General features: G+C 49.0%; 13 protein-coding genes across 13 annotated transcripts; 3 read left to right on the plus strand and 10 right to left on the minus strand.

Moving 5' to 3' along the window:
- Window positions 1-197: 197 nt before the first annotated feature.
- farB1 (putative C6 transcription factor (Ctf1B)) lies at window positions 198-2,860 on the plus strand (the record flags this gene model as incomplete). The annotated part of the gene is made up of 3 exons (XM_057219892.1): window positions 198-403; window positions 461-627; window positions 693-2,860. 3 exons carry the CDS (start codon window positions 198-200, stop codon window positions 2,858-2,860), a joined length of 2,541 nt encoding a protein of 846 aa, XP_057073983.1.
- Window positions 2,861-3,076: 216 nt separating this feature from the next.
- Window positions 3,077-5,197, minus strand: N7516_007173 (transcription factor domain-containing protein; the record flags this gene model as incomplete). Its single annotated transcript, XM_057219893.1, has 3 exons — window positions 3,077-3,810; window positions 3,868-5,053; window positions 5,111-5,197. The coding sequence occupies 3 exons, from the start codon at window positions 5,195-5,197 to the stop codon at window positions 3,077-3,079; spliced, it is 2,007 nt and encodes a 668-aa protein (XP_057073984.1).
- Window positions 5,198-6,361: 1,164 nt separating this feature from the next.
- Window positions 6,362-7,605, minus strand: N7516_007174 (uracil-DNA glycosylase; the record flags this gene model as incomplete). Its single annotated transcript, XM_057219894.1, has 4 exons — window positions 6,362-6,655; window positions 6,723-7,181; window positions 7,254-7,403; window positions 7,459-7,605. The coding sequence occupies 4 exons, from the start codon at window positions 7,603-7,605 to the stop codon at window positions 6,362-6,364; spliced, it is 1,050 nt and encodes a 349-aa protein (XP_057073985.1).
- A 327-nt stretch (window positions 7,606-7,932) lies between these two features.
- On the minus strand, window positions 7,933-9,701 carry pdiA (protein disulfide isomerase PDI1). Its single transcript, XM_057219895.1, has 4 exons — window positions 9,317-9,701; window positions 8,879-9,257; window positions 8,374-8,813; window positions 7,933-8,316 (listed from the first exon to the last, which is right to left on the minus strand). Exons 1-4 carry the CDS (start codon window positions 9,691-9,693, stop codon window positions 7,965-7,967), a joined length of 1,548 nt encoding a protein of 515 aa, XP_057073986.1. The 5' UTR covers window positions 9,694-9,701; the 3' UTR covers window positions 7,933-7,964.
- Window positions 9,702-10,143: 442 nt separating this feature from the next.
- N7516_007176 (uncharacterized protein) lies at window positions 10,144-10,899 on the minus strand (the record flags this gene model as incomplete). Its single annotated transcript, XM_057219896.1, has 2 exons — window positions 10,144-10,439; window positions 10,533-10,899. The coding sequence occupies 2 exons, from the start codon at window positions 10,897-10,899 to the stop codon at window positions 10,144-10,146; spliced, it is 663 nt and encodes a 220-aa protein (XP_057073987.1).
- A 317-nt stretch (window positions 10,900-11,216) lies between these two features.
- On the minus strand, window positions 11,217-13,050 carry atg22-1 (putative autophagy protein Atg22; the record flags this gene model as incomplete). Its single annotated transcript, XM_057219897.1, has 2 exons — window positions 11,217-12,865; window positions 12,924-13,050. 2 exons carry the CDS (start codon window positions 13,048-13,050, stop codon window positions 11,217-11,219), a joined length of 1,776 nt encoding a protein of 591 aa, XP_057073988.1.
- A 98-nt stretch (window positions 13,051-13,148) lies between these two features.
- N7516_007178 (uncharacterized protein) lies at window positions 13,149-13,408 on the minus strand (the record flags this gene model as incomplete). The annotated part of the gene is made up of 2 exons (XM_057219898.1): window positions 13,149-13,329; window positions 13,365-13,408. 2 exons carry the CDS (start codon window positions 13,406-13,408, stop codon window positions 13,149-13,151), a joined length of 225 nt encoding a protein of 74 aa, XP_057073989.1.
- A 679-nt stretch (window positions 13,409-14,087) lies between these two features.
- On the plus strand, window positions 14,088-17,382 carry N7516_007179 (mediator of RNA polymerase II transcription subunit 14; the record flags this gene model as incomplete). The annotated part of the gene is made up of 2 exons (XM_057219899.1): window positions 14,088-14,780; window positions 14,833-17,382. The coding sequence occupies 2 exons, from the start codon at window positions 14,088-14,090 to the stop codon at window positions 17,380-17,382; spliced, it is 3,243 nt and encodes a 1,080-aa protein (XP_057073990.1).
- Window positions 17,383-17,589: 207 nt separating this feature from the next.
- On the minus strand, window positions 17,590-18,522 carry N7516_007180 (uncharacterized protein; the record flags this gene model as incomplete). Its single annotated transcript, XM_057219900.1, has 1 exon — window positions 17,590-18,522. One exon carries the CDS (start codon window positions 18,520-18,522, stop codon window positions 17,590-17,592), a length of 933 nt encoding a protein of 310 aa, XP_057073991.1.
- Window positions 18,523-18,542: 20 nt separating this feature from the next.
- N7516_007181 (DNA polymerase epsilon noncatalytic subunit) lies at window positions 18,543-19,883 on the minus strand (the record flags this gene model as incomplete). The annotated part of the gene is made up of 1 exon (XM_057219901.1): window positions 18,543-19,883. The coding sequence occupies one exon, from the start codon at window positions 19,881-19,883 to the stop codon at window positions 18,543-18,545; it is 1,341 nt and encodes a 446-aa protein (XP_057073992.1).
- A 379-nt stretch (window positions 19,884-20,262) lies between these two features.
- N7516_007182 (SHNi-TPR domain-containing protein) lies at window positions 20,263-21,684 on the plus strand (the record flags this gene model as incomplete). The annotated part of the gene is made up of 2 exons (XM_057219902.1): window positions 20,263-21,333; window positions 21,403-21,684. 2 exons carry the CDS (start codon window positions 20,263-20,265, stop codon window positions 21,682-21,684), a joined length of 1,353 nt encoding a protein of 450 aa, XP_057073993.1.
- A 294-nt stretch (window positions 21,685-21,978) lies between these two features.
- Window positions 21,979-22,677, minus strand: N7516_007183 (yippee/mis18 family protein; the record flags this gene model as incomplete). The annotated part of the gene is made up of 1 exon (XM_057219903.1): window positions 21,979-22,677. The coding sequence occupies one exon, from the start codon at window positions 22,675-22,677 to the stop codon at window positions 21,979-21,981; it is 699 nt and encodes a 232-aa protein (XP_057073994.1).
- A 416-nt stretch (window positions 22,678-23,093) lies between these two features.
- On the minus strand, window positions 23,094-24,012 carry N7516_007184 (ornithine decarboxylase antizyme; the record flags this gene model as incomplete). Its single annotated transcript, XM_057219904.1, has 3 exons — window positions 23,094-23,310; window positions 23,420-23,835; window positions 23,887-24,012. 3 exons carry the CDS (start codon window positions 24,010-24,012, stop codon window positions 23,094-23,096), a joined length of 759 nt encoding a protein of 252 aa, XP_057073995.1.
- Window positions 24,013-24,385: the final 373 nt, after the last annotated feature.

Consider the following 24,385-nt stretch of genomic DNA (forward strand, 5'->3'; position numbering starts at 1 on the left):
ATTTAAATAAAATAAAACGACTCCTCTCTCTATTTCTTTCTACTTTGGACTTCTTTTTTCTTTTTCTCTTCTTCTTTTTTACCCTCTTCACATGTTAACACATCGTTCCCCTTTCAGCTCTCTATATCACATGCTCAGTGTCTTGTCTCCATATACCTCGAATGTCCCCCATTCGCCCCCGGACACAATAACACAACATGACTGATACCGAATCTGGGAAACGAAAGGCCTCCACGGCCGGACTCTCCGGTCATAACCGTCCCGTCAAGAGACGCGCCTCAAAAGCCTGCTGCTGCTGCCGTGCCCGTAAAGTGCGATGTGACGTGGTTGAGAATGGCTCTCCATGCACGAATTGCCGTTTAGATCAGGTTGAATGTGTGGTCACAGAGAGTAAACGCAGAAAGTTCGTGGAATTGAAATCCAATTTATCGAATGAGTTTCACTGACATGTGGGATCTAGGAAATCTCGCGTTGAAATAGAGAACCACTCCGAATCTCCGGAGGCCTCAGAGGAGAATCCTTTCCATCGACTTAGTGATATTTCAGGGTTGGCCGATTTGGTGCCGACGTCTCCTTCGCAGACCTCGGTGGATTTTGACCAGGGCCAACATATGCCTCATCTGCTATGTTCGTCAATTCCTTCCGAACTTCTAAGGTCTCCATTTGGCTGACGAGTAAAAAAAAACACACAGATCAAAATCAGGCTCAACGTATCGGATCTGATGACCACTATCGACGCCGTATGGCCCCGAACCCAGCAGTTCCCGCCTCCATGCCATTAGCAAATGTGACATCGCAAATCCAACAACTTTTGGACCCCAATTTTGGCAATACACGATCTGCCAGTGGGTTCCTACCGGATTACATCCGAGGACTCCCCGCACGACTCCAGAAAGAGGATATTGACTACTTGGCTGTCAAGGGTGCCTTGACTATCCCCGACGTGACACTGCGGAACGAACTATTGAAGAGCTATATCCACTATGTTCACACCTATATGCCCTTGCTCGACCTGGAGGAGTTCTTGCAGAATATCGTCCAGAACGATGGAATTCACCGCATCAGTCTGTTGCTTTTCCAGGCCGTCATGTTCGCCGGTGTGGCCTTCATTGATATGAAACATCTGCAGGCCGCCGGCTACCAGACCCGCAAGGTTGCCCGAAAGGTCTTTTTCCAACGTGCCCGTCTCCTGTACGATTTCGACTACGAGGTGGACCGCATCTCGCTCGTGCAGTCGCTTCTGCTCATGACCTACTGGTATGAGACCCCTGATGACCAGAAGGACACCTGGCATTGGATGGGTGTTAGCCTGTCTTTGGCCCACACGATCGGCCTGCATCGGGATCCCGGAAACTCGCGGATGGATGTGCGTCGCCAACGTATGTGGAAGCGGATCTGGTGGAGCACTTACACCCGTGACCGACTAATTGCTCTGGGCATGCGACGACCCATGCGTGTCAAGGATGACGATTGTGATGTGCCCATGCTGAGTCTCGATGATTTTGAATTCCACCCTTTCTCCCCCGAGATCGTGGCGATCGTTGGCAACTCGGAGATTCTCCAGAATGTCAGCCACCAGCGCGAGCTCGCATTGATGTTCATCGAGAAAGCGAAGCTCTGTCTCTGTGTCAGTCATGTATTATCTGCCCAGTATTCGGTTCTTAGCCATAAGTTTGGTGGTACCATGGAAACCACGATGATGCTCGTCCCGAAGAAATCCACTGCGGAGACCTTCGAGGTACGAAGTTGTGATCAGGAATTGGAGGACTGGCTGGCCAATCTCCCCGTCGAAACCCAATATGCCGCCTCGAGTGGATCGAAGCTATCTGAAGCAGACGAAGTGCTTCACTCCCACCGTGCCTTGTTGAAGATGGTCTATCTCACCACATCTAGCGCTCTGCACCGCCCACAAGTCCTCCCCGCCATCCCCTACCCCTCCACAGACGCCGAACTCCAAGACATGTCCCGGAACAAGGTGCGATTCGCCGCAGTCGAGATCACTGCCATCGCCCAGGACCTGCATTGCCTCGACCTGACCCGGTACTACCCCACCACCGGCGTCACAGTCCTCCTACCAGCAGTCATCATCCATCTCCTCGACATCAAGTCCACGGACCCAAGCATCCGCATGACCAGTCTCCAACGCTTCTATCAATGCATGCGCATCCTCCAGCGACTACGTGAGATATACGCCTCTGCAGACTTCGCCACCTCCTTCCTTGAAGCCGCAATCCGCAAAGCAGGCATTCAGCTCACCGTCTCTCCCCAAGATGTCCAGTCTTCTTCCGCCTCATCACATCCCCCCGACCAACCTACCGCATCTCCAGACCCCTTCCAATCCACCACCACTACCGTTCCCTCCCGTCTGCACACCCTGACGCCCCCGCCGGATTCCCTTGCTCAGAAGATCCCGGACCTCACATACCCTAAACTTTCCGGTCCTTCCGCGGGCGGACGATCTACCGGAGACCTTTTCGCTTCGACGCCACCGCACTCCGACGGAAGCGACAACGGTAGCACAAATAACCTTAATCCGAATGCCAACCGCCACAAGGATCGTGATGCCTTTGCTATGCCCTCTGAAATGAGTCTCACCGAACTCATGGATCTGGCGAATGATGCCGAGGTTACCCAGAATGACTTTGATGCCCTCATCAACTTTGACGATCCGGGCAATACCGATTTCTTTGTTGATGACAATGCCGAACACAATGGTGCCCCGGCTCAGGAGAAGGGGTTTGATTTTGACGTCGACAACGTGAACATGATGGGCTTTGATACTGATACAAAGGCCGTTGATTTCGCCCATCTGGCGGACAACGGTATGTCCGAGCATGAGCCTACGAAGCTTTCAGACTGAATACCATATCCGAGAGCCAACTCGGACTTGGCTACCGTCAGTCTCTGACATGTAAATACGATGAACGGCTCCTCGTGTGCCCCGGGTATATTCTACCTATTGGAAGGTTGCACAGGCGAACTGCTCGGCACTAAAATTCATGCTACATCATGTATAGTCTTTTTTTTATCTTTTTTTTTTATACATAGTATATATTTATAATGATGATGATTATGACTACGGATCATTCGTTTGCCCTTGAATCTCCATAAAGATAGGATCCCAGAAATGAGTGGGTAAAGAGATATCTAGGAAATCTCCAAACAAGGTGTCAATGTCTGCAAACCCATCCTGCATAGATGTATCCAGATCGTCCACCGGAGGTTGAAGGACGTCCATTGCGTTTTCCGGCGCCGGAGATACACCTGCAATTCCATGGCTGTTATTGCGCTGCCTCTTGGCTCGGGGAGAGGAATCATTGCCCTGGGGTGCGGAATTGATTGTTTCTAGCCCCTTTGATACCGAGCTGCCGGTGTTGATTGGTTTGTGCGAGGACTCTGCTACAAGAGGTGAACCCACAGGTTTTGTCCGAGATGATTGTGGCTTGCCTTGAATTTGGCGCAGGGCTTTTTGGCCCAGCCGGGCCATCGCCTCGGCGGAATACCAGTAAGGACTAAGATTTTCTAGGACAGAACGACACGCCTCAAGACTAGCTTTCGCTCGGTCAAGGTGCGTAATGAGTCTGCTCGAGCGGAGTTGTCGGTACGAAACACCCATCGACAAGGTGACGGAGTATGGCACGATTGGAAGAGGTGGTAGGTCATCTGCACACTCCGATGCGACGATGGAGTGAATGCGAACAGCTGCTAGTCCTTGTCTGACCGATGAGAGCCTGGTACTATCAATGTTCTCGGTGGGTCTATACCGACAGGACAAAATAGCAACAGAATGGTAATAGAGCTCCAAGAATCCTGCTCGCGGTTAGTTCGGAGCCCGGATAAGACAGCAAATATATCTATGAGACATACCTAGTGTAGCAAAATCCAGATCACCTTGGGTGTCCTCCCCCACAATATCCTCAAATGCAGGGAATCCCTCTTCCCACCCGCTAGTAGTTTCTGCGGAGGGTCGGTAGAACGAAATCACAGCTGCGAGCAGATCTGACACAGCAAGCCACACCTCAAAGGCCCCTCGTGACGCCTGAGAGCTGACATTGGGTTTCACGATCCCGATGTCGCGGTCAGCTAAAAGAACCGGCCGGCCACCGATACTTGCATGCATCTTGTCCAATGTCCATAGACACCAGAAGAGCTTAGTTAGGGAATCGGTGGAGGTTTGATTTGGCCGGCCGAGATGCAATCCTACTGTCTGGGCCTGGTGGATAGCTTGACAGAGGTGTGAAGCTGCTGCCTCGGCCCCTTCAAGGCCCTCACAGTGCAAAGACATTAGTGCAAGCACGCGGATCCGTGTCAACCGATCCGGTTCTAGCTCTGCATTCATAGCGATAACTAATCCTTTGTAAATCTCAGAACAGAATTGGCGTGACGGGAGGATTGGGCCGCCTGGCACAAGGCGTAAGTGGGAGTTGGCCGCGTGGGTCTTTGCTGCGGCGAGGCATATGGCTTTTTCAAGGAACACCGACGCCGACCCTTCTGATTGAGCTTGGTAAACCTCCTGATCAACTATTGGCACAATGTGATTAACTTTGGAGAAGTAGATAGCGGACAAAGACTGGCGCGTCGCGAGGGGTAGTTGTTCGCATGCTTGCATCCCCGCGGTAAACTGTTGGTGAAGTAATGATGCAATGGTTTGGCCATCGATTGCCCTTTGTACTGGGGCATTGGCTTCATATCCTTCATTTGTGACTTGTTCTCTCTGTACGCTCCGAGGCTTCGCTTTCTGCGCAGCTGGGGAGTTGATCCAGAGCCCGATACGATCCCGAAGAGGGCTCCCAGTCGGCCCATCTAATTTCTCCCGAATTAGGGATTCGGGATTGAGATCGCCCACAAATCGCTCGGTGGCAGGGACCGAAAACGAAGTTGGATTATCGGATGTTGCCTGCGTTGGGTCTATGTGCGAGGGTACAGGAAGCTGTTCGCGATTCAAGTCATCTCTGTGGATGTGCCTCCCAGGGTCATCGTTCAATTGGGGTGATGACTGTCGATTCAGATCATTGAAGGAATCCCATTTGGAAATTAAATGTCGGCACCGTTTCTGTTACAGTGTTAGATGGAGGAATTGCTGGATTCAATGTTCCTATTGTGTACGCACCTTTGATCGTTGACACGTGGGACAAGCTCTCAAGGCTCGAGTGCGATTCCGCGACTGAGGGATATCCGGAAGCCAAGTGAGTTCCATCTAAGAAAACCATTTACGGAGGTGCAATTCTTTTTTTTTTTTAAGAAAAAACAAAAAGTAGTATAGATTTAGTTATCTAATTCCCCTAATATTCCTAGGGGTTGTTGTTAATTCCTCTTTGGATGATCTCACCGCTGCCTTAAAATCCAGTACCGCCTTCCTAATATGGTAATTATAGAAATTGACACCTGGATCGGTCAACCACTCTGCACACCGCCTTCCACTTTCTTCCACCGCTTTTATATCAAACAACCTCACTCCATATAGTAAGTAGACTTGGACACATCCAGCAGCAAGCCAGGCAGAATATAACAAAATTTACTAATAAAATGCAGGTATTTTTACTATGTAAACCAGAATTAATATAGGAGGCAGAATATCCATCCATATATGAATGGAAGCCAACACAATGAGCTCATATCTTCAAAACCTTCTCTCTCTACCCTATAAAGATTCACCCACCTCCACTCATTTTTACTAGTGCAGATCCCTATACTTTCTCTTAATATAATCCTTTGTCTAGTTTTATACCTCCTTAATAGGGTTTAAATCAGGTAAAAGATAGGCCATTCTATCATAAACAACCCTAAGCTCCTCAAAGAAATCAAGAAAAACCACCAACGGCGAGGATTCTTCCTTGTTGCTCTGAATAGGAGGCTTTTGCCTGCCTCTGATGCTAATAAACAGTACTGAGCAACAAATATGCTTCAAACTCGTTTTCATATGTAAAGAAACGGTGGCAGTGTACTCTTCTATTGCTCTTATCGATAATGAGCGACCTCGGAAGCTTAATTAAGCTTACGTCGTGTATGTATTTTCCTACTAGGGATCTTGATGGCCTTAGGCCTCTAGATACTCCTTGCGGACCGAAGTATCAGTTAGTTTAGCATCTTGTTTGGCATCTAGTTTGGCATCTAGTTTATTCGTTTGTTTGGGGTATGTTGCTTCGCTTCGCTCCGCAACTATCGATGGATTAAAATGACAATTAGCTAGTGCACATTATACAAATGGGTCCGAAATCTATCTGACATGCCATGGATGCGCTTGAACCTTTGAACTCCTTAAGTATCCCCCGGCTGAAACAACATGGAAACAAACATAGCCAACGCAGGACTCTTCTCGGCCAGGAGGATGACATGCATGCATGCATGCAGGTGAAGAAGCCTAAACTAGACTTGAAGAATTTTCAGCCGCTTCAGCCGCCATTAGGGCCTCAATGGCATCGTCATCATCATCAAACTCATCAACCTTGCCAGGCCGGACTTTGACATCCTCAGTCTTGCCAGATTGAGGCTCAACTGGCACCTTGTTGGCCAAAGCGGTTGAATCTTCCTTGTCGGAGACACAAGGAGCCAACCGAGGATTTTTGGACGGTACTAAGCTCCAATCAATGATTTCATCTTCTCCGTATCGCGAAGCAAGCCAATCATTGCACTTCTTGAAGTGCCCGTTTTTGAACTACATTATCATCTTGTCAGCGAAAAAGGGGTTTGAAGGACAAGTCGATAGAGAACGATCCACTTACAAAGCCATTATGCGCGCTCAGAGGACTGGGATGCACGGATTGTAGGATGCAATGCTTCTCTTTGTTGATTTTTGCTACTCTGGTTCCGGCAGGCCGGCCCCAAGCAAGGAAGACGACGCCGTTAGTTCGTACTCGAGCAACGAGGTCGATAACCCTTTGGGTGAATTTCTCCCAACCCTTGTTGGAATGACTGTTGGCTTGGTGAGCACGAACAGTAAGGCAAGTGTTGAGCATCAGGATGCCACGCTCAGCCCAAGGTATGAGTAGCCCTCCCTTATCGGGCGGTGACTCGAAGTCAGGATAGTCGATCTTGATACCCTTGTAGATATTGAGCAATGATGGCGGGGCTCGCACAGGGGCACGGACGGAGAAACATAGCCCATGAGCTTGGTTGTGATTGTGATACGGATCCTGGCCAATGATGACCACTTTGACATTGTGCAGGGGGTGTGTCGGGACCTACAATATACGGCCTGGTCAGCATACGGATTTGGCCCAAATAGAATGTGGTCCGATTTACCAAGAATAGACATCCTCCTCCGGCGGGAAGACCTTGACATTGGAATCTTTCTCCTTCTTCAGGAATCGCTTCAAGTTCAAGAATTCAGTGCTGACCACTTCATCCTTCAAGTGAGCGAGCCAACTCTCATCTAAGGTATCAATTTCCAACTGTAATAGTTCCTTTTGTTCTGGCGTCAGGGAAGCAACCCATTTTGCCTTATCAAAGCTGCTTGACCGTGGGGTTGGGGTTGAAGTTGATTGATTGCTCGGGGGGGTTCGGCTTTGGAGCTCCAAAAAATGCAGTGATGCTTCCACCTTTTGGTTTTTTCGAGTCAGGGCCGGAGAGATGCTCCGATTTTCGTTTTATGGCAGGGCTGACCATGGTGAATGGGTAAATCTGAAGATTAATGGAATTGATCACAGAACGTTGGGAAGTTGTCGGGAGCTCCGGGGCGATAAGAGATCGACGCGTGTCACGCGACGCGATTGATCAGCAAGGCTGAGCTCCAGGGTTTGGCCGAAATCTATGTTGCATGTTTGTTGTACAGGATAGAATGTATAGAATTGATAATATTAGTAGAGTTATAGAATGCTAGAATGATTTACTGATTTACTCTACACCACTATATGTCTGGACTTTGGTAACAACAATCTACGGGGAATAAATGGCATCGAATATAGTCCGAGTTCAGACAAAGAATACAACATATGAAGTTACACATTCAAAAACCGAGTGAGCGCTTAAAGCTCATCGTGAATATCCTTCTCTTCGGATGCAGGAGACTCGGTGGCCTTTGGGGCCGCAGTGACCTCGGCACGCTCCTCGGGCGTCTTGGCGCCATCGGCCAGGCCGTCCACCTGGTACTTGCCGTTCTCCTTGATGAAGGTAACGAGGTCCTCAACAGTGCGGGAACCGGCGTACTCAATAGGGGAGTCCTTGGCACCAGCGGGGTAGAGCTTGATAGTGGGGAAGCCAGTGATGGAATCGGGCACATCGTTGGCAGTGGCGTCAACCTTGGCCACGGTGACCTTCTCATTCAACTCAGGGACATCGGCGTACAGGGCAGCAAGCTCGTCGTACTTGGGAGCAAGACTGGTGACAGTGAGTTAGAGATGGGACAAACAATAGACGAACTGTATCAGAACTTACGACTTGCAGTGTCCGCACCAGGGAGCGTAAAATTCGACCAGGACATCCTTCTCATTGTCAATGACAACCTCCTGGTAGTTGCGGCCAACAACAACAGTAACAGATCCCTCCTGAGTCTCGGGAATGGGCTCGGACTTGAGGCTAGGGTCAACCTTGCCGTCAAGAACGTCCTTGATGAACTTGCCGACATCCTTAGCATCAACCTTCTTGTTCTGGTCGTAAGGGTACTTGGCGTTCTTGGTAGTGTCCTGGATAGCGAAAGCAGGGAACTTCTCAGGCTCAAGATTGAGGTTGCCAGCGTGAGCGCCGAAGAGCTTCGCATCAAGGGTAACAATGTTAATAGCTCCACGGTGGCTCTCAGCGATGGGACGGAAATCAGCAGCGAATTGCTCGCGCTCCTCGGGAGTCTCGGCGAAGATGTAAGCCAGGGGGATACCGGCCTAATCATTGTAGAAAGTCAGTTTATTTTCTTGCTCAAATGCGGGACAGAAGAAGCTAGACATACCGCCATGTACTTTGAGTAAGTCTCGGGACCAAGCTCACCAACAAGAGGAGTGCTAGCGGTCTTAACCCATTCGAGGATGGCCTCATCCTCCAGCTTTCCGTCGTACACGGCCTTCTTCTCATCGAAGTCCTTGTAGAGAACAATCGAGGGCTGCTTGGCGCCCTCGGCCTTAGCGAGAGCAGCGTCGTTGGATGCAGCGAAGAGGAAGTTGTCACGCTGGGATTCAGCGAACGAAGTGAAGCTCTCGTTTGCGGCCTTGTCATCAGAAGCCACATATCCGATAATCACAATCTTGTCCAAGGCCTTGAATTCCTCCAGGTTCTCCTCATTCACGTTCGAGACGGCGGGCATGGACTGCTTGGTCATGTATGAAACAATTCTATTGGAGTAACGTGTTAATTTCCAAAAGACAACAACCCGAAATTCCGAATGACTTACGCGTCGGACTTGCGGGCACCAGCGTAGGGCTTGTGTGAATCGGGGCCACGGAAGACCTTCAGAGTAGGGTAGCCATCAACTTCGTAGGTTCGGCACAGCTCCTCCTCCTCGGTGCAATCCACCTTGACCACAGGTATATCCTTGGCCTTCAGCTCTGTGGCAGCCTCTTCATACTTGGGGGCAAGGGCCTTGCAGTGACCGCACCAAGGCGCATAGAACTCAGCAAGCACCAAAGGGTGCTCCTTGACGAATTCATCAAAGGTATCAGTTGTCAAAGTGACGACATTGGCGTCAGCGTCGGCAACTTCGGGCTCAGCAGCGTGAACTGCTGCTGTAGCTCCAAGGAGGCTTAGGACTAGTGGGGCGAAAGACCGCATAATGAAGAAAAGACTCTTAAATCAAACAAAAAGCCCAAAATGCTCAAGGTTGAATAAAAGAAAAATAGAGACAAGCTTAAAAGGTCCAGAGAGGGAAGGTTTTATTTGGGGAGAGGGGGAAGGGGGAAGGGAATGGGAACTTGAGGACAGTTTGTTCACTAAAGGTGGAGCTTTGTGACTGGGCTATGCGCTATGCAGGGCTGCAAGGGCGGACCTTTTCCCTTAGGTACCTGGTACCTGGGTGACCAACCCAATTTATAGGGAGATTGAAAGTACATGGCACTTATTATAATAACTAACTAGTTAACTAGTTAACTATACATGCATATGTATGTTGTAGTAATAGTCTACAATGGTAACGGAGACATGCCCTTGATATTTGACACATATCTTCATTGTTGACAAGTGGTCTTTATTTACTTAGTTATTAACTCTTAGTTATTGACAGGACTAGCTAGGAAGGCTTTCTGTTACATTTAAGATATATGTCCATGCTCCTACTATGGACTGGAAACCCCCGGGCGGACTTTGATGAGAACTTTTCTGCAAGTTCTGGCCGTATATCCTTGAAATGTAGGTATTCAATACCTGGTTCCGTCTTTTCTTTGATGATTTTGTGGACTTTGTGGATACTGCGGAATGACGAACCGCAACGACGATGGTATCCTCCGGAAGTGCGCTGAAGCACTTGCGGTCAATGGCGACAGAGTTGTTTGACATGTCTGTTTGGGCCTTGGTGATGGGACCTTCATAAGAGGTCGGGAAGTGCTGACATTTTGGCGCGCGAAATTAGTCTTGGTAAGCTTTGTATAAAGTTTCGATGAATGAGTCATCCTTACCTTTTCGATTGGATGAAAGGAAGTTGGAAGGGAGAGAAGGCGAGAAAGAGAGAAGAGAGAAGAGAGAAGAGACAAGAGACAAGAGACAAGAGACAAGAGACAAGAGACAAGAGACAAGAGACAAGAGACAAGAGACAAGAGACAAGAGAGAGAGATGAGAGAGAGATAAGAGAGAGATGAGATTGAGAGAGAGGCGGAAGGTAAGAGAAGGAAGGAAGGCATGGCCAGGAAGGAGAGGCTTTCCCACCTTGGCTCCAGCTTCAGGTTGATGAGAACGGATTGAGAACTTTTCGTCATTCAGGATTTGTTCATCTTGGTCACAGGCTTGGATCCCCATCGATTTCAGCGCGAGTAGGAATCCTTCCATCTAGATGGCGATGGGTGCCTCGAGCATACAACTCATTAGGACTATGTTAGATCCACAATCTTCCACTATAAGTCATTCTTGTTCATGTTATTCAAGATGTTGGTCATTTGGAAAGTCAGCTAATGATTAGTGTCTTATTAGTGTCTTATTATCGTCTTTATATTCGATGCATATCTGCATCAGAAAAAGCCCGACACCAGAGCAGTAGTGGACTCAGCTCTATTCTTTAAATGATGAACTCCAGAAATAGGAAAAACAGCAATTATCTTACTCGTCAACATCACAATCACAGTCAAACATACTCCGTACTTTAATCTTCACTCTTCAATCGAATCCTCTATGGTTTGACTGTCAGATATGGTCCCATACTCAGATCCTTGTGGTATGCCATCCAATTCGGCTCCCAACGCTAAGGCATCTCGTTTTCCACGGTCAACATCCACCAAAAGCATAAGTGGGAGTGGCACAATAATTAAAACCGCCAAGAACACAAACGCCGGTCGAATCTCACCATAGCGATCCGTAATGGCGCCAACAATGGCCGGCCCAAAAATGCTAGACCCTTTGTCGGTAATTGCATAAAGCGCGTAGAAAGCTGCTTCGTAACCTGGGGGTATGAGTTGCCCGAAGAAACTTCGACAGTATGATGACAGTCCACCCATGACAAGGCCATAAACGGCCCCCAAAGGATACATTTCCCAAGACTGATGAAGACCAAGCCCCACGCGTTGCACAGCAGGAATGAACCCAAGAAGACCATATAGCGGAATGAGCTCAAACAGGATAATGCACGCAATGATTGTCTGCGAGGCTCGTAGATTGAAGAAATTCGATATGTAGCTCCAAGAGAATGCACCGAACACTCCTGCAAGCATGACGATCACATTGATCAGTCCTAGGGCAGCAGGCTTCATGTTCAGTTGGGTTTTTGCAAACAGTACAGCAGTACCACTGACAGTGGCAATTCCATCACTGAGAAGGAACCAGGCAGCAAGGAAGATCACTATATCTTTCAGTTGCCGCGCCCGCGTCACTGTTTTTCCAAGAGATTTCCAGGCATATGCCATGTATCCGATCCACGAATGGAGTGGTTTGCCGTCACTGTCCAACAAAGGCGGGCCTGGCCGAGTGCGCAGCCACAAAGCTGCCGGGATGGTAAAAACAAACCACCATAGCCCAATCAAGAAAAGTACAAGGCGTAGTGAGAATGTTGGTGGGCGCACCACCATAACAACTAAAATAGAAAACATCTGTAGAATCACTGCCCCGATATAGCCTATACCCATACCATTGGATGAGATTCTAGTGGAGAGTTTAAGCTCCAGGGAAGTGATAGTGGCAGCGGACGTTTTTGTGGTTTCCCTGTTAGGCCGGAGTAGCGGCGTGGAGTCATTCACGTTTGTTCGGTCAATATCCCCGGTCGACGATAACAAAGGGCCGCCCCTGGGGCTCGTCACATTGTCACCTGACGGCGTCGACTCTTCACCTTCCTTGAGCGATGGGTGGTGGCGGACCAGAACAGGTAGAAACGAATTTAAAAGGACAAAAGACGCACCAAAACAAGTATTTGAGATGATTGCAAACAGTCCACCTAGGAGGTAAACTTTGGGGACCACAACCAAAAACAACATGGTCGCAATCGAGCCAATGAAAGCAAAGACAATCAAGAGTTTCTTGCGATAGGTTCCATGGTCAGCGGCCCCTGACATTGAAATTATCAGGACTGCCTGAACCAACACGCTCAGTGAAAAGGTATACAGCGCAAAGCTTGCCGTGTTGATTTCAGCGCCGAAGAAGTAGATGATACATTGGCCACCATCTGACACCTGGGGGAGATATACTGGTACATCTGAGCCTGGTGGTGGCAGCGAGGGGCTCCAGGTTTCGCTGCATGGTGTGGTTTTGTCAGACAGCAGAACACCCCGATCTCGAGCCATTTGCTCCAGCGTTATCGGAAGAAATGAACCTTTCTCAGATCAGATAAAGTCTAGGACGAACATTTATGAAAGCGGAAGCACACATACCCATGCCACAAACGACAAAGACCTCGGCCGCCCAGCCATAGCAATACCAGCCAGCAAGCTCCCTGTTGCTGGTCGGCCGGGTGTCATCACCTGGATATTGAGACTCAACGTTCTCCTGTATACTCATTGCTGGCGAGGGAAAGCTAAATTCATGACCAGAAAAAGAACGAAACAAGAAAGCATACAGTATTGTAAGGTGATACAGCTCAGTTAAAAGTACTTGGGTTAACAATGCCCAGGCAGTAGTGTTGGAGTGTTGGGTGATGGGATTAAAGAGGTGAGGACATATGAAGGAAGGGTGAATGTGGACTTGCTGGGGGTGAAGGCTCTTACAAGGTATGGTATTGAGAAGTCAATGAGAACTTCAAGGCCAGCGTTAAATTGTACTGTTGTTGTTGTAGCAGTACTTCTAATAATACATGGATTTATTACCATACTGACCAGAGTGATACATCATAATACCAGGCACCAAGGCATGAAGGCATTAAGGCATTAAGGCATTAAGGCATCAAATGGAAGGCGGTATGCAGCGCATCGCGCTTTCATCATATCATCTTGGGCTTGAGATATTATTATTGACCCAGTCCTCTTCTGCGCACTCATTTTCTTCCTAGGTGCTTCTTCTCCAGACGATCTATGAAACTTTAAAATTCGTCTCAGTTACTTTAACCGTCACTCTACCTTTCGTTTCCTCAGCCCACCAGATTGTTTTCCTACATTACTCGCATTGCGACAACCCTGCTATTATCCTTGAAATAATCAAGATCCCCGATCGCGCCCCTCGTCACAGCCAGTTTCTAGACAGGTCGAAGTTGAAACCTGTGCGATCCGGAGCATTTTTCACTGATTCCGACCCCAATCCGTTGCCATCCTCGCCCGAGCCTCGACCGATCGTTTGAGGCCCATTTGAAGCCAAAGCCGTACGTCAAGCTCCTCCGATTATGAGCGTGGCGTTCTGTTTGCACGGCCCGTGAAACGCATGGCATCAGATTGAGGACCTACCTGTGGCCTTATCTTTGATTTCGGCTTCGCTTCCTACCCCAGCGCCGACTGGATCGAGCCCGGAGCAGTGTCTGTGTTGCGTCGCTTGTTCCGCGCCGTGCAGAGGGCCGAGGAGGGGGAAGCTTTGACGGACACTCAAGCAGCTAGGCTGTGCTTCCAGAAATGCCCGGTGTCGTCATGGACAATGTCAACATTGAGGGATCTGTCCGCCGACCGGGCCTCAATGAGGCCAGAAATGGTGTACCTAATGCATTTGATAATGCCGATAAACCTGATCAACTCTCTGGTATGAATGGATCAGTTTACGTCAACGGCGCATCGAGCGGGATTGCTGCTTCGAATCAACATCCAAGAATGCTCGCAGATAAGGCAGTGGAAATCGTCCCGACATCGCCTTTCAAACTGCCACATATTACACAAGGGTTCTTTCCGTTCGGGACATTGGTCAATCGCTCAGTACAGGAATGTTGGAATGAGCTCTCGGAGTTGATTACAGAATTGGCTACGATACAAGTGCCAGCCTCGGGTGGTTCGATATCAACCAATGGAAAACCAGCCGGCAACCAGTCATCGGAGAATGTGCATAAGAAGTTGCGACTCTTGGATTTTGCTCATGCGAAGAGAGCCGAGTTCATCAAACTCCTAGTCCTCTCGCAATGGAGCCGCCAGGCTGCAGATGTCAGCAGACTCATTGATATCCAAGGATTCATTCGCACACGACACCAATCATACGACGCAGCTCTCCAGTATGTCGGTGAAGTGAAACGAGATCTTGTTCGAGCACAAGTCGCCAACCCGGATTTAAAAACGGCGGTGGAGGTGTTATCAAAGGGACGAGTCGCCTCTTTGCCAGATGTGAGTCCCCCCAATGGATTCGCAACCTGTAACAATCTAACATCCTACCTAGCTCGGTTATAAACCTCCTACGCCACTGACAGCACGAGCAACACTCAAAAAGCTACTTAAACTCAATCGAATCATTAGCGTGCGATTGGCATTACACGATTCAGTGCCTCCGCCATTGCGCAATTACCGGGTCCATGATGGCCGGGTGACATTCACAACTTCTGGTGAATTTGAACTTGATCTCTCAGTCGCGGAAGAGTCAAAGACTTCACAGTTTTTCTTCGTGGACATTCGCTTCCTTTTCTCGCCATCATCGCCTATTCCAAAAGGTCGAATATTCAATGAACTTGATGGTAAGATTAACGATCTACTCCGTGATGATGGTTTGGCGGGATGTTTCCAATTTCTCCATGGTCTCGTTCTCACGAACAAAATCAACGTTCTTTTCAAGCAGGCCGTGGACCTTTCTCGGGGCCTCTGGGCAGATGCGTTGCGTATCGAGCTACTACATCGAACACTTGTTGTTCAGTACTGGCCTCAGAGATCGGGGCCAAAGAGCTGGCTCGAAATCGGAGTCAAGAGTGGTCACCGCGGTGGCAGTTCTAGCGACCCGAAGCCTGGGATATCCCATCTCGGCTTCCGATGGATGCGTGACGGCCAGCAGGTCAGCAGCGATGCCATCAGGTTTAACCCAGGAGATCTATCTATGGAGCTTATTCTGAGAAGTGTCATTGCATTACACACGTCACATCTTCTCTCTGCCGCATTTACCACCCTCAAAAAGCATGTTCTTTTCTCGAATCACACACTATCACTACAGGCTCAACTATCACCAACGGAACCTGGAGATTGTCGCCTTGATGTGCAACTCACAGCCTCACGTTCTCTTCGGGTTTCTATCGAACCTATGTCAGGGTCCATTACCATGTGTAGGACACCACATGTATTGGAACGTCTCGATGGTGATCGAGGGCTCTATAAATCATCGATAGAAGAGATATTATCTCGTGTCGCCCGCCTGCGATGTACCACTGCAGTGGATGAGATTGACTCCGGCACAAAGGCACTCGGCCTCGAACCTGTGAACCAAAGAGTACTTGGGCTTGATCCCCGCAAGCTGTTCCCTCCTGGTGTAATGCGGACCGCGTTCTTCACCCATCGGCTTTGGAACCGGCACTGGGTCGCTGCAGCGACCAGTAGCATGGATGGTGACCGCTGGTGGCTTGTTCAACTTCGGCCAACCCAGCCAACGAAAATGGGACAATTTCATGGTATTGGCGATCATAGCGTGGCTGCTCCGCAGGCCCACGTGGTCAGTGAAACTCTCGTTCCTCCGCAGAGACGACTCAACTACACAACATGCGCCGAGCTGGTCCATGGGATCACTGGAATCCTGGCGATCCATGCAAATGCGCGTTATCTAGCAGACTTGCCAGCCATGAATTTCTGGCCAACGTTCAAAGAATTGCAGCTAGAAACGGATCTCACAGTCCCGGATCTCTTATTCAACTATAACTCGTCCACACTTCCACCTGCTTTCCGGGTCACCTTGCCCTTCGGGGCAAAGAAACAGTCGCAGTTCAAAGAAATGATTCGACTGGTTTTCCATGGAATCGACAGCCAGACCCGTTCTGTCATAATTATGGCTCACGGCAGTTTGAAAACCCGCATCAAATCCTTAGTCCCACTTGTCTCAAGTATGGATCCTTCTTTGATTATTCAGGACAAGGGTTCTGGCTTCGCGCTTCGTTTGCTTGTGCCAGCTGGGCATCCTGTCGTTGCTTGTCTGTTTGAACTCTTGCAGCGACTTGAGTGTGTTCTCTCTATTCTCCAATCCCTCATCCGGAAAGGAATGGAGCCCCGATCTTTGTCCTTGTCGCGGATTGATTTTGCCTACGGGCCCGAGAACAAATTCTCCGCTTTCTTTGATATGAGCGCCAAGGGACCTTCTTTATCTGACTACGTTGACGTTGCGGATGCTATTTCGAAGACTACCCCCATTTTCCAACTGAAGCTGGGCATCCAATTCGAAAGCTCCAGTCCTCATTGTCGCATTCAAGAACCCCTCACTGTGGCTTTGAACCAGCGGTTCACTGAATCCGGCGTTGAATCAACCCTCCAGCTCTTGGCTACCACACTTCCTCTGTTGCGGTCATTGGATCAGGTAACTCCTCAGTCGAATCAGACAGATCTGTCAATTGTGCAGGTCATCGCGCGTAAACCGACTGTATACCTGATTCATTATCCTCGGCTGAGGTCTCGTTTCCACTTGAGTGCAATGATGCACCAGGACCACTTGGTCTGGATGTTAAGGGATGCCAACGGAATGGACCAGTCTGGCCGGGGCCAGGTCGCAGCTTTTATACAAGAGAAACTCTACCAGTCCAAAGGCGATGGCTGGAATGGCCTTGGAGATGGAGCGGTAGCGAGTATCAACAAGGTTGGGAACCTCATACTCGAGCTGCACGAGTGTCTTAATGCTCCGCATCTTCAACTCGACAAAGAAGTGGAAGTCAAACCTGAGCAAATTCCGAAACAATTGCACATCAAAGGTTCGACATCTGCCGCTCCGCAGACAATGGGAAATACCGATGTCATCACCATTGACTAAGCATTGTGATGATCCATGATGACCATCCCCGTCTTCCCCAGGACTTCGGCGTAGCTCAATTATCTTTGATTTGAGCCTTTTCCGTTTTAATGCAAGAGCAACTACAATGTTCTCTTCACGATGTATTCCTAGGTCTCAATATGACATAGCATCTAAATGTATTTCTGTTCATGATGCGTGAAATTTAAGTAAATCGTTCCGATTAGGTTAACAGCGCTCTTCCCTGATCTTCCCTCGGTTGCGTAACACATCGTACTCGATCCATCTGGCCATGGGAGCACCACCTTCTGGTAGCAGGCGCCCGGGGTTCATGACATGACAGCCCTCGTAGGTCATGCAAAACGGTGCAGCCTCGGGGTCTGCAAGTACCAATGCGGTTGGCAGCGGGTACAACTGCAGGGCTGAGGCATGGTCCCATAGGACGGGCCGCAATGGTAGCGGAAATGGGGAGATTGTTCCCTGGTCCAGAATGGTCTTGACGAGTCTGCGGGCCATTGACGCTCCAGACGAGGCGGTTGCAGCCTTGGTTCCCTGTTGCTGGCCCATGTCTTCGATCTGGCTCTTGTCCTCAGCAAAGACCGCATCACCAGCAGTACTGCTCGAGGGTTCATGCATTGTAACATCTGACTCGGTGTCAAGGGTGGTGTTGACAGCGCTGCGTCTCAACCTTCCCGATATATCATCTCGGAAGATGGCGATGTCATGCACTGGCCCGAACCACGAAAGACGTGCCGGATTTGAGGTCCAAATTGCATCACCCGCGGGTTCGGGGGCTTGTGACCTATTCAACTCTGAGTTCGCTGTTGCAAATGCACGTCTGACTCGAGAGGTGAACAATTCCGGGATGGGTTGCCGTGGTACTGTTGAGGCTGCACCAGCAGAGAATGCTGATGCCCAAGGATCATTATCACCAGGCACGAATAAAAAGGTCGAGTGTTGTAGCAACGCGGGGAAATCAGATAAGACTAGCGCTAATGAGTCAAAGTATTCCTTGTATTCGATACTCCCAGCTCGGCCACCTCCACTGATGATAGCTTTCTGCGAAAAATTACCGATCAAGACGAAGGCTTGTGGGCGTTCAGGAAGAGACAGATCATTGTAGGTGCTGAAGACCTTCTTCAGGGCGTCCAATGTCTTCATGTTGTCTAGATTGACTTCGCTTATGATAGCGACTTTGAGCCTGGTTGTTTCTGGTGCATCCTGGTCCCCCGTAGGCATTTTTCCTGAATTCTTCTCATCCGTGCACCCTGGGCACGTTCACTTCCCAATCCGAGAAAGTCAACCCATCCAAATCCACCACTAGAGCTCAGCTGTCCGCTGCCGTGGCGGTTGCTTGTTCCTAACGAGATATCACGTCGCTCACAGGGAGGTCCGCAAATTGATATACCGACAAACTGGCCTCCGATTGCACCTCCGATTCCTGTATTTCCTCCCAACGCAGCACCTTTTACCATCTCTTCCTCTTCATATATGCCATCGACAAGCACAATCATGCCTGGCGCAAACCACGCGCCATCTTCGGGTATCATTCGGGCATGGCTCAAGTCCAATGCTACACTTCCAGTCAAGTCCACCAGGGATAAGTCTCCGGTGGGGGAAATTGCAAGCAATCCTAATAGTAGATGCGAGGTTCCACTTCTGCCGAGCAAATTTGCGATTGGCGTCAGTTTATAGGATTGTCGGTGGGCAATATTGGACGATGAACGTTGCAATGAAGGAACACCCGCGACACCCAATGAACTTTGAAAAGATTCATTGCGGAGCAATCGCTGATACACAAGATTGTATCGGTCTCGGAATAGTGCAGTTTTGTAAGATGGTGATGGAAACAAGGATGGCTTTGACTTCATGGCTTCGAAGTATTTCTTGTCGACGTTATACGTCAAGCGCGGAAGATCAAAAGCGTCAATCACCTTGAGCCAATGCCTTGGGTGAAGTGACAGCTGTGTGTCGTCTTCCTCGGCAGTCCCTTGTTTAGAGGTATCACCCGCTGTTTCAACCCGCCCATCGTCTACACCCAGGGTGGATGCCTTCAAGGAACCATCTTGGGAAGTCGTTTTCCCAACAACAACCCTTCCACCACTCATACTACCCTCGAGGGTTTGCAGTATTGTCTTTAGGGAAGCCCCTTTCCCTTCCTCAACAATTACGCCTCCGCCGGCTCTTTTCCATATCTTGGCAACCTCATCCAGAACTCGCTCTGCTAAGCCTTCCTCGCGCCATCCCGAGCCACAGTTCTTGCCCACAAACACTGCTAGTGTTTGAAGCGCAGATGATGATATTGTGAGGTTATGTTTGCGAGTGAAGGTTCGAAAGGCTACTGGGCGTAGGGTTGATGGAGGGAGTAAGATTGGTAAAATGGAGGTTTTGGAGGGAGGCGCATTTCCCTTGGGTATTCGAAATGGACGTGCTGGTGTGCCAAATGCAGGCGAAGAAGAAGGAATAGGGTCCCCTGTCGCCATTTTGAAGCGATCAGGATGTCGCGGTGTTGAGGCGTCCATATTGTGTCAAGATTTCAAGAAACGCGAAAGAGATAAATTTGGTATCGGTTCCGAAGCTCAAGCGAGGATCAATTTAGAATAGAAAAGTCTCTGGTAAAGATTTAGATAAAATGCATAATAAGGGAGAAGAAGGGAGAGTACAGAGACACAGAGAGAGAGAGTAGAGACAGAGAGAGAGAGAGAGAGAAGTCAATTAAATCGAAGACGCGTGACACGCGCGCCGGAGCTAAAGAAGCTTCTTCCAATCTCTTTCTCTCTTTTTCACTTCACTCGACTCTCCCACTTTTAGTCTTAATTTTTAAATTGTTAAGACTATCTTTTTTCTTTCTCAATTTGTTTCTTCCCTCTTTCAATATTCTTCACTAAAATCGTATGCATCATGGCTGATCCACAAGGCGTTCAATCCCCCGTCTCGGAGCAAGAGAAACGAACTCAACTCGATGACTTAATCGCACGGGCTGCTGCAAAGGATGCGACCAAAGATCATGACTCTGCCTCCGAGTTGTACTCCCAAGCTACTGAGCTTCAGGCCGAACTCAACGGCGAATTGTCCCCCGAGAATGCCGATTTACTCTATGCCTACGGAAAGTCATTGTACAATGTGGCTGTGAGTAAAAGTGATGTCCTTGGCTCCAAGGTAGCCGGTGAACAGCAGCCGCAATCCGGCACCGCATCTTCAACAAATACATCTTCCGCTGGATCGAAATCCACTAGTGATCCCCTTGTTCAAGACGCGATCGCCAATTCTATGACGGAGAAGTCGACTTCCGCCAAGCGCGCAGATAGAGAACCAGAGCCCACAGAATCCAAGCCATTCTTCCAGTTTACAGGAGACGAGAATTTTGTCGACTCCGAGGACGAGGATGAGGAGACCGCTGAGCAAGCCGAGGAGGATGAAGAAGAAGACGACGATTTCGCCAATGCCTTTGAGGTCTTGGATCTTGCCCGTGTTCTGTACCTCAAGAAGCTGAGTGCTGCAGAGGAAAATGATGGGGGCAAAGGAAAATCGACTGTGGTGTCCTCGGACATCAAGCACATCAAAGAAAGGATCGCAGACACGCACGATCTTCAAGCTGAAATTTCACTGGAAGCAGAAAGATTCAGCGAAGCGGTTACTGATTTGAGAACTGTTCTCGAATTGAGGAACTCGCTATATCCTCTAGAAGATCCCTCTGTTGCTGAGTGCCATTACAAGCTCTCCCTCGCCCTAGAATTCGCATCAGTCCAACAAAGTGGCGAGGAGGAAGGAAATGATAAACCCAAAGTTGATGAAGAGATGAGGAACGAAGCTGCCACCCAAATGGAACATGCCATTGCGAGCTGCAAGGTCCGAATGGCCCAGGAGGAGAAGAAACTCGAGGCCGATAAAGATGGGGATGAGGACAAGGCAACTGCGACAAAGCGAAAGATCACCAATGTCAAGGAGATCGTCACTGAGATGGAGCAAAGGGTAAGTGTTTTCTCTCTTGTCTGTCTTTTCTATATATGGTTCGAACTTGTTAATAATGAATTAAATCAGCTTGTTGATCTACGCCGACCACCTGTCTCAATCGAGCAGAATGACCAAGCCAACGAGGCTATGCTAAAGGGAGTTCTGGGTCAGATTATCGGTCAGTCTGCGACAGACCAGAAAGCTCAGCTTGATGCGGCTAGCAAGGGAGCAACAGATCTGTCTGCCTTTGTCAAACGTAAGCCTGCAAAGCAGACATCCGACCAACCTGAAACTGCCTCAAAAAGGCCTGCCGAGGAATCTGCGGAGAATGGCTCCAAGCGGTCCCGCGTTGATGATGCTTCCTCGTGAACAAGATGCTCTTGTGTCCTCTGACTAAACCGGAATGTTCCTTCTCTTTTATACGTCCTAAGACCCATCTAAATTACCAGGGTGTTAATGAATTCAATGAATCAGATTCCGTGCAGAAATGCCGGGCTTTTCAAAAAGAAAATAGATCATAGATCGCGAGCTCTTGTTTGCTGGAATTATAGTGGATTCATATCCAATGAGAAGAAAAAAAAGACAAGGCTGTGCAAAAGGGTATCATATCACATTATGCAATGGCCTCATCCCACAAGGTCCATCCCCCAGATTTCCTACGGCTTATGAGATTCCCCACATCGCAGGACGACGTTTAATCTCACGGTTTCTTCGGCGTGCAGCAAGTCCAGGGCTCCATATTCCAGCGAACAGGTCCTCGCACTCATCTTCGTCCTGGCTGTCAAACTCCGTATCTGCTGGGCTAGACTCGATTTCATGCTGGTGATCGGCTTGCAGAGTCTGATCCACACCAGGTGAAGATTCCCAGCATGAAGAGGCGGCGATTTTCTTAGTTTCCAGAATGAACTTGCCAACCTTGTACCGTTGTGATTCTTCTTCCGCTGCAACATACTTCCAACCCAAGACACAGTCACAGAATGTGCAGCTAACATCGCTCACTGTATGTGCTCCCGTGACAAGCTGACGAGGAACTGGACGCTGCAATATCGTATTGGGGAGAGAGGTTGTTGGCGAAGACGAGGCGCTGACCGACACAGCAGTAGCTACTGGCTCCGCCGACACAAGATAGGCACGGCCATGGCGACCTGTGAACCCTTTGCTAATAATTTGGGAGGTCCAGCACAGATGTGAGGCACAGCCTGCACAGCGCAGGTAGGAAACATGGCCGTCGAGATACTTCTCGGTCTTTGTGTTTTGGGGTCTGTGGTCCGTTGGAGAAAGCCCCGCACTACGTTTTGTAGAAAACACTGCAGGAAGGAGGAATTTGGGGAACTGGAGAGACTTGACGCGCTCCTTCGACATTTTGGGGTATTGTTTAAGCAGAAGGCTTCACTCTGAGGAGGACCTTAAAAAGGTTTTCCCAAGATGTGGGAGTGATACCCAGGTCAAGAGGTGAAGTTTAGGTGAGGTCATATATGACTTATCTCTTATCTTATCCATGCGGCTTTTGATTCCGCAAAAGCGGGGGAAAGTGACATTCTCATTAGAACATATACTATGTGTATACAATATATATAACTATATATCGTAATAAAGCACAGTACGCATGAAAACTAAATGAAAATAATGAAGCAATACTCGATACTCAGAATAAAAGGGATATCTGCCTTGCGCAACAAGCTCAAGCATCAACATACAAAAAAAAAGAGAAAGAAAAGAGAGAGAGAGAGATATAAACCCCTATCCAAACCGATGTAAACGAATCATGGATACTATCCCTAGACTTCAGCAACCAAGAAGAGCCATTTATTACTAAGGCATGACCCTTGGTTACCGCATGGGACCCAGGGTGTCAAGGTGGTGAGGTTGAATCCACACCATCCTAGACTTCGCACGAGCTCCATTTCATTTGTGCGCTGGGAACGAATGACACAGGCAACTATTTGCGAGCACCCAAAGGTGGCAATATCGGCAAGTTCAAACAGAGCGATCAAGCTGAGGGCAAAAGTCAGCGGATGAATCAAAAACACATACACAGGCCTGCCACTAAACAAAAGGGGAAAGCCTTGACTTGTCCAAAGAAACACAAGGAGTGTATACATACCCTGACTTGAGGCCATGTTCAAGTGCACGGTCCTCGAAGAAAACGAACAATGTCCGCTCCTTATTGTGTTCAGCCACAAATCCGCGGTAAATAGCATCACTAGAGTAATCCCACACTTCTATCCATCGCTGGATTTGACTATGCTGGTTCCCGATTTGATTTGACTGGATGTTTTGAAACGCATCCATCCCCAGTGACTCCTGTCCCACGGAATTCCTCTCACCCAGGAATGTCGCAGACAGTCTGTCACAGAAGAGTCTCTCACACTCTTCCGGGATGTTATGCGTCGCCTCCCCCTTGTACTCTGGCTTATTTCCAGGCCAGATTCGTTCCGCGCGGGAATCGAGGATGTCGTGGGGAGGACTTAGAAGAGACGGTTTAGTCCCCGAAGGGACCTCAGGGATACCACTGTACCCCTAAATTTCAATATTAGATCTCGAGCAACATGGATACGATTTGGGGGTTACGAGATACTTACCGGCGCCCAGGGTAGTGCAGTAGTGGAAGCCGTGGACCTTGGAGGTCGACGACTCAGCACTGTAGCAAGTAGCGAGAACGGTGCTCTGGGAGTCTTGGTCGAGGAACCGCTGCATTTGATTGGAATTACTACTGTGGTTATTCATATACTTCGCCATGATAGTTGATCTTTCAGGTAATTGTTCTGGGAGGGATTGATGGATGGTTGTAGGTCAAGATATCGAACTAGATCGAAATTTGAAATTTGGAGTGAGTGGGGAAGACACGATGAAGACGGTTGGTTTTTTTGGGGGTTTTTTGGTTTTGGTAAGGAAGAATTCAAGTGGTCTTGATGTTGAACAGAGGAAAGTGAGGGAAGTTGGACGATGTGGATGGATGTGGACGGTAGAAGTCGAGAGAGAGACGGTGTGAATTGGGCGTTTTCCCCCAGTCACCTGACTACAGCATATATTCCATGCAGAAACTTAGTAATCGCCGGCTAATAGCCCT

This window comes from Penicillium verrucosum (assembly GCF_028828655.1).
Source record: "Penicillium verrucosum strain IBT 35672 chromosome Unknown utg000002l_segment0_segment0, whole genome shotgun sequence".
Lineage (NCBI taxonomy): Eukaryota > Fungi > Ascomycota > Eurotiomycetes > Eurotiales > Aspergillaceae > Penicillium > Penicillium verrucosum.

Excerpts from the sequence above, each read along its gene's own strand:
- pdiA (XM_057219895.1), bottom strand. The coding sequence starts at position 9,693 with ATGCGGTCTTTCGCCCCACTAGTCCTAAGCCTCCTTGGAGCTACAGCA. Across the intron at positions 8,814-8,878 it reads CTTACTCAAAGTACATGGCG|GCCGGTATCCCCCTGGCTTA; the intron begins GTATGTCTAGCT and ends TACAATGATTAG. Across the intron at positions 8,317-8,373 it reads TGGTGCGGACACTGCAAGTC|TCTTGCTCCCAAGTACGACG; the intron begins GTAAGTTCTGAT and ends CACTGTCACCAG.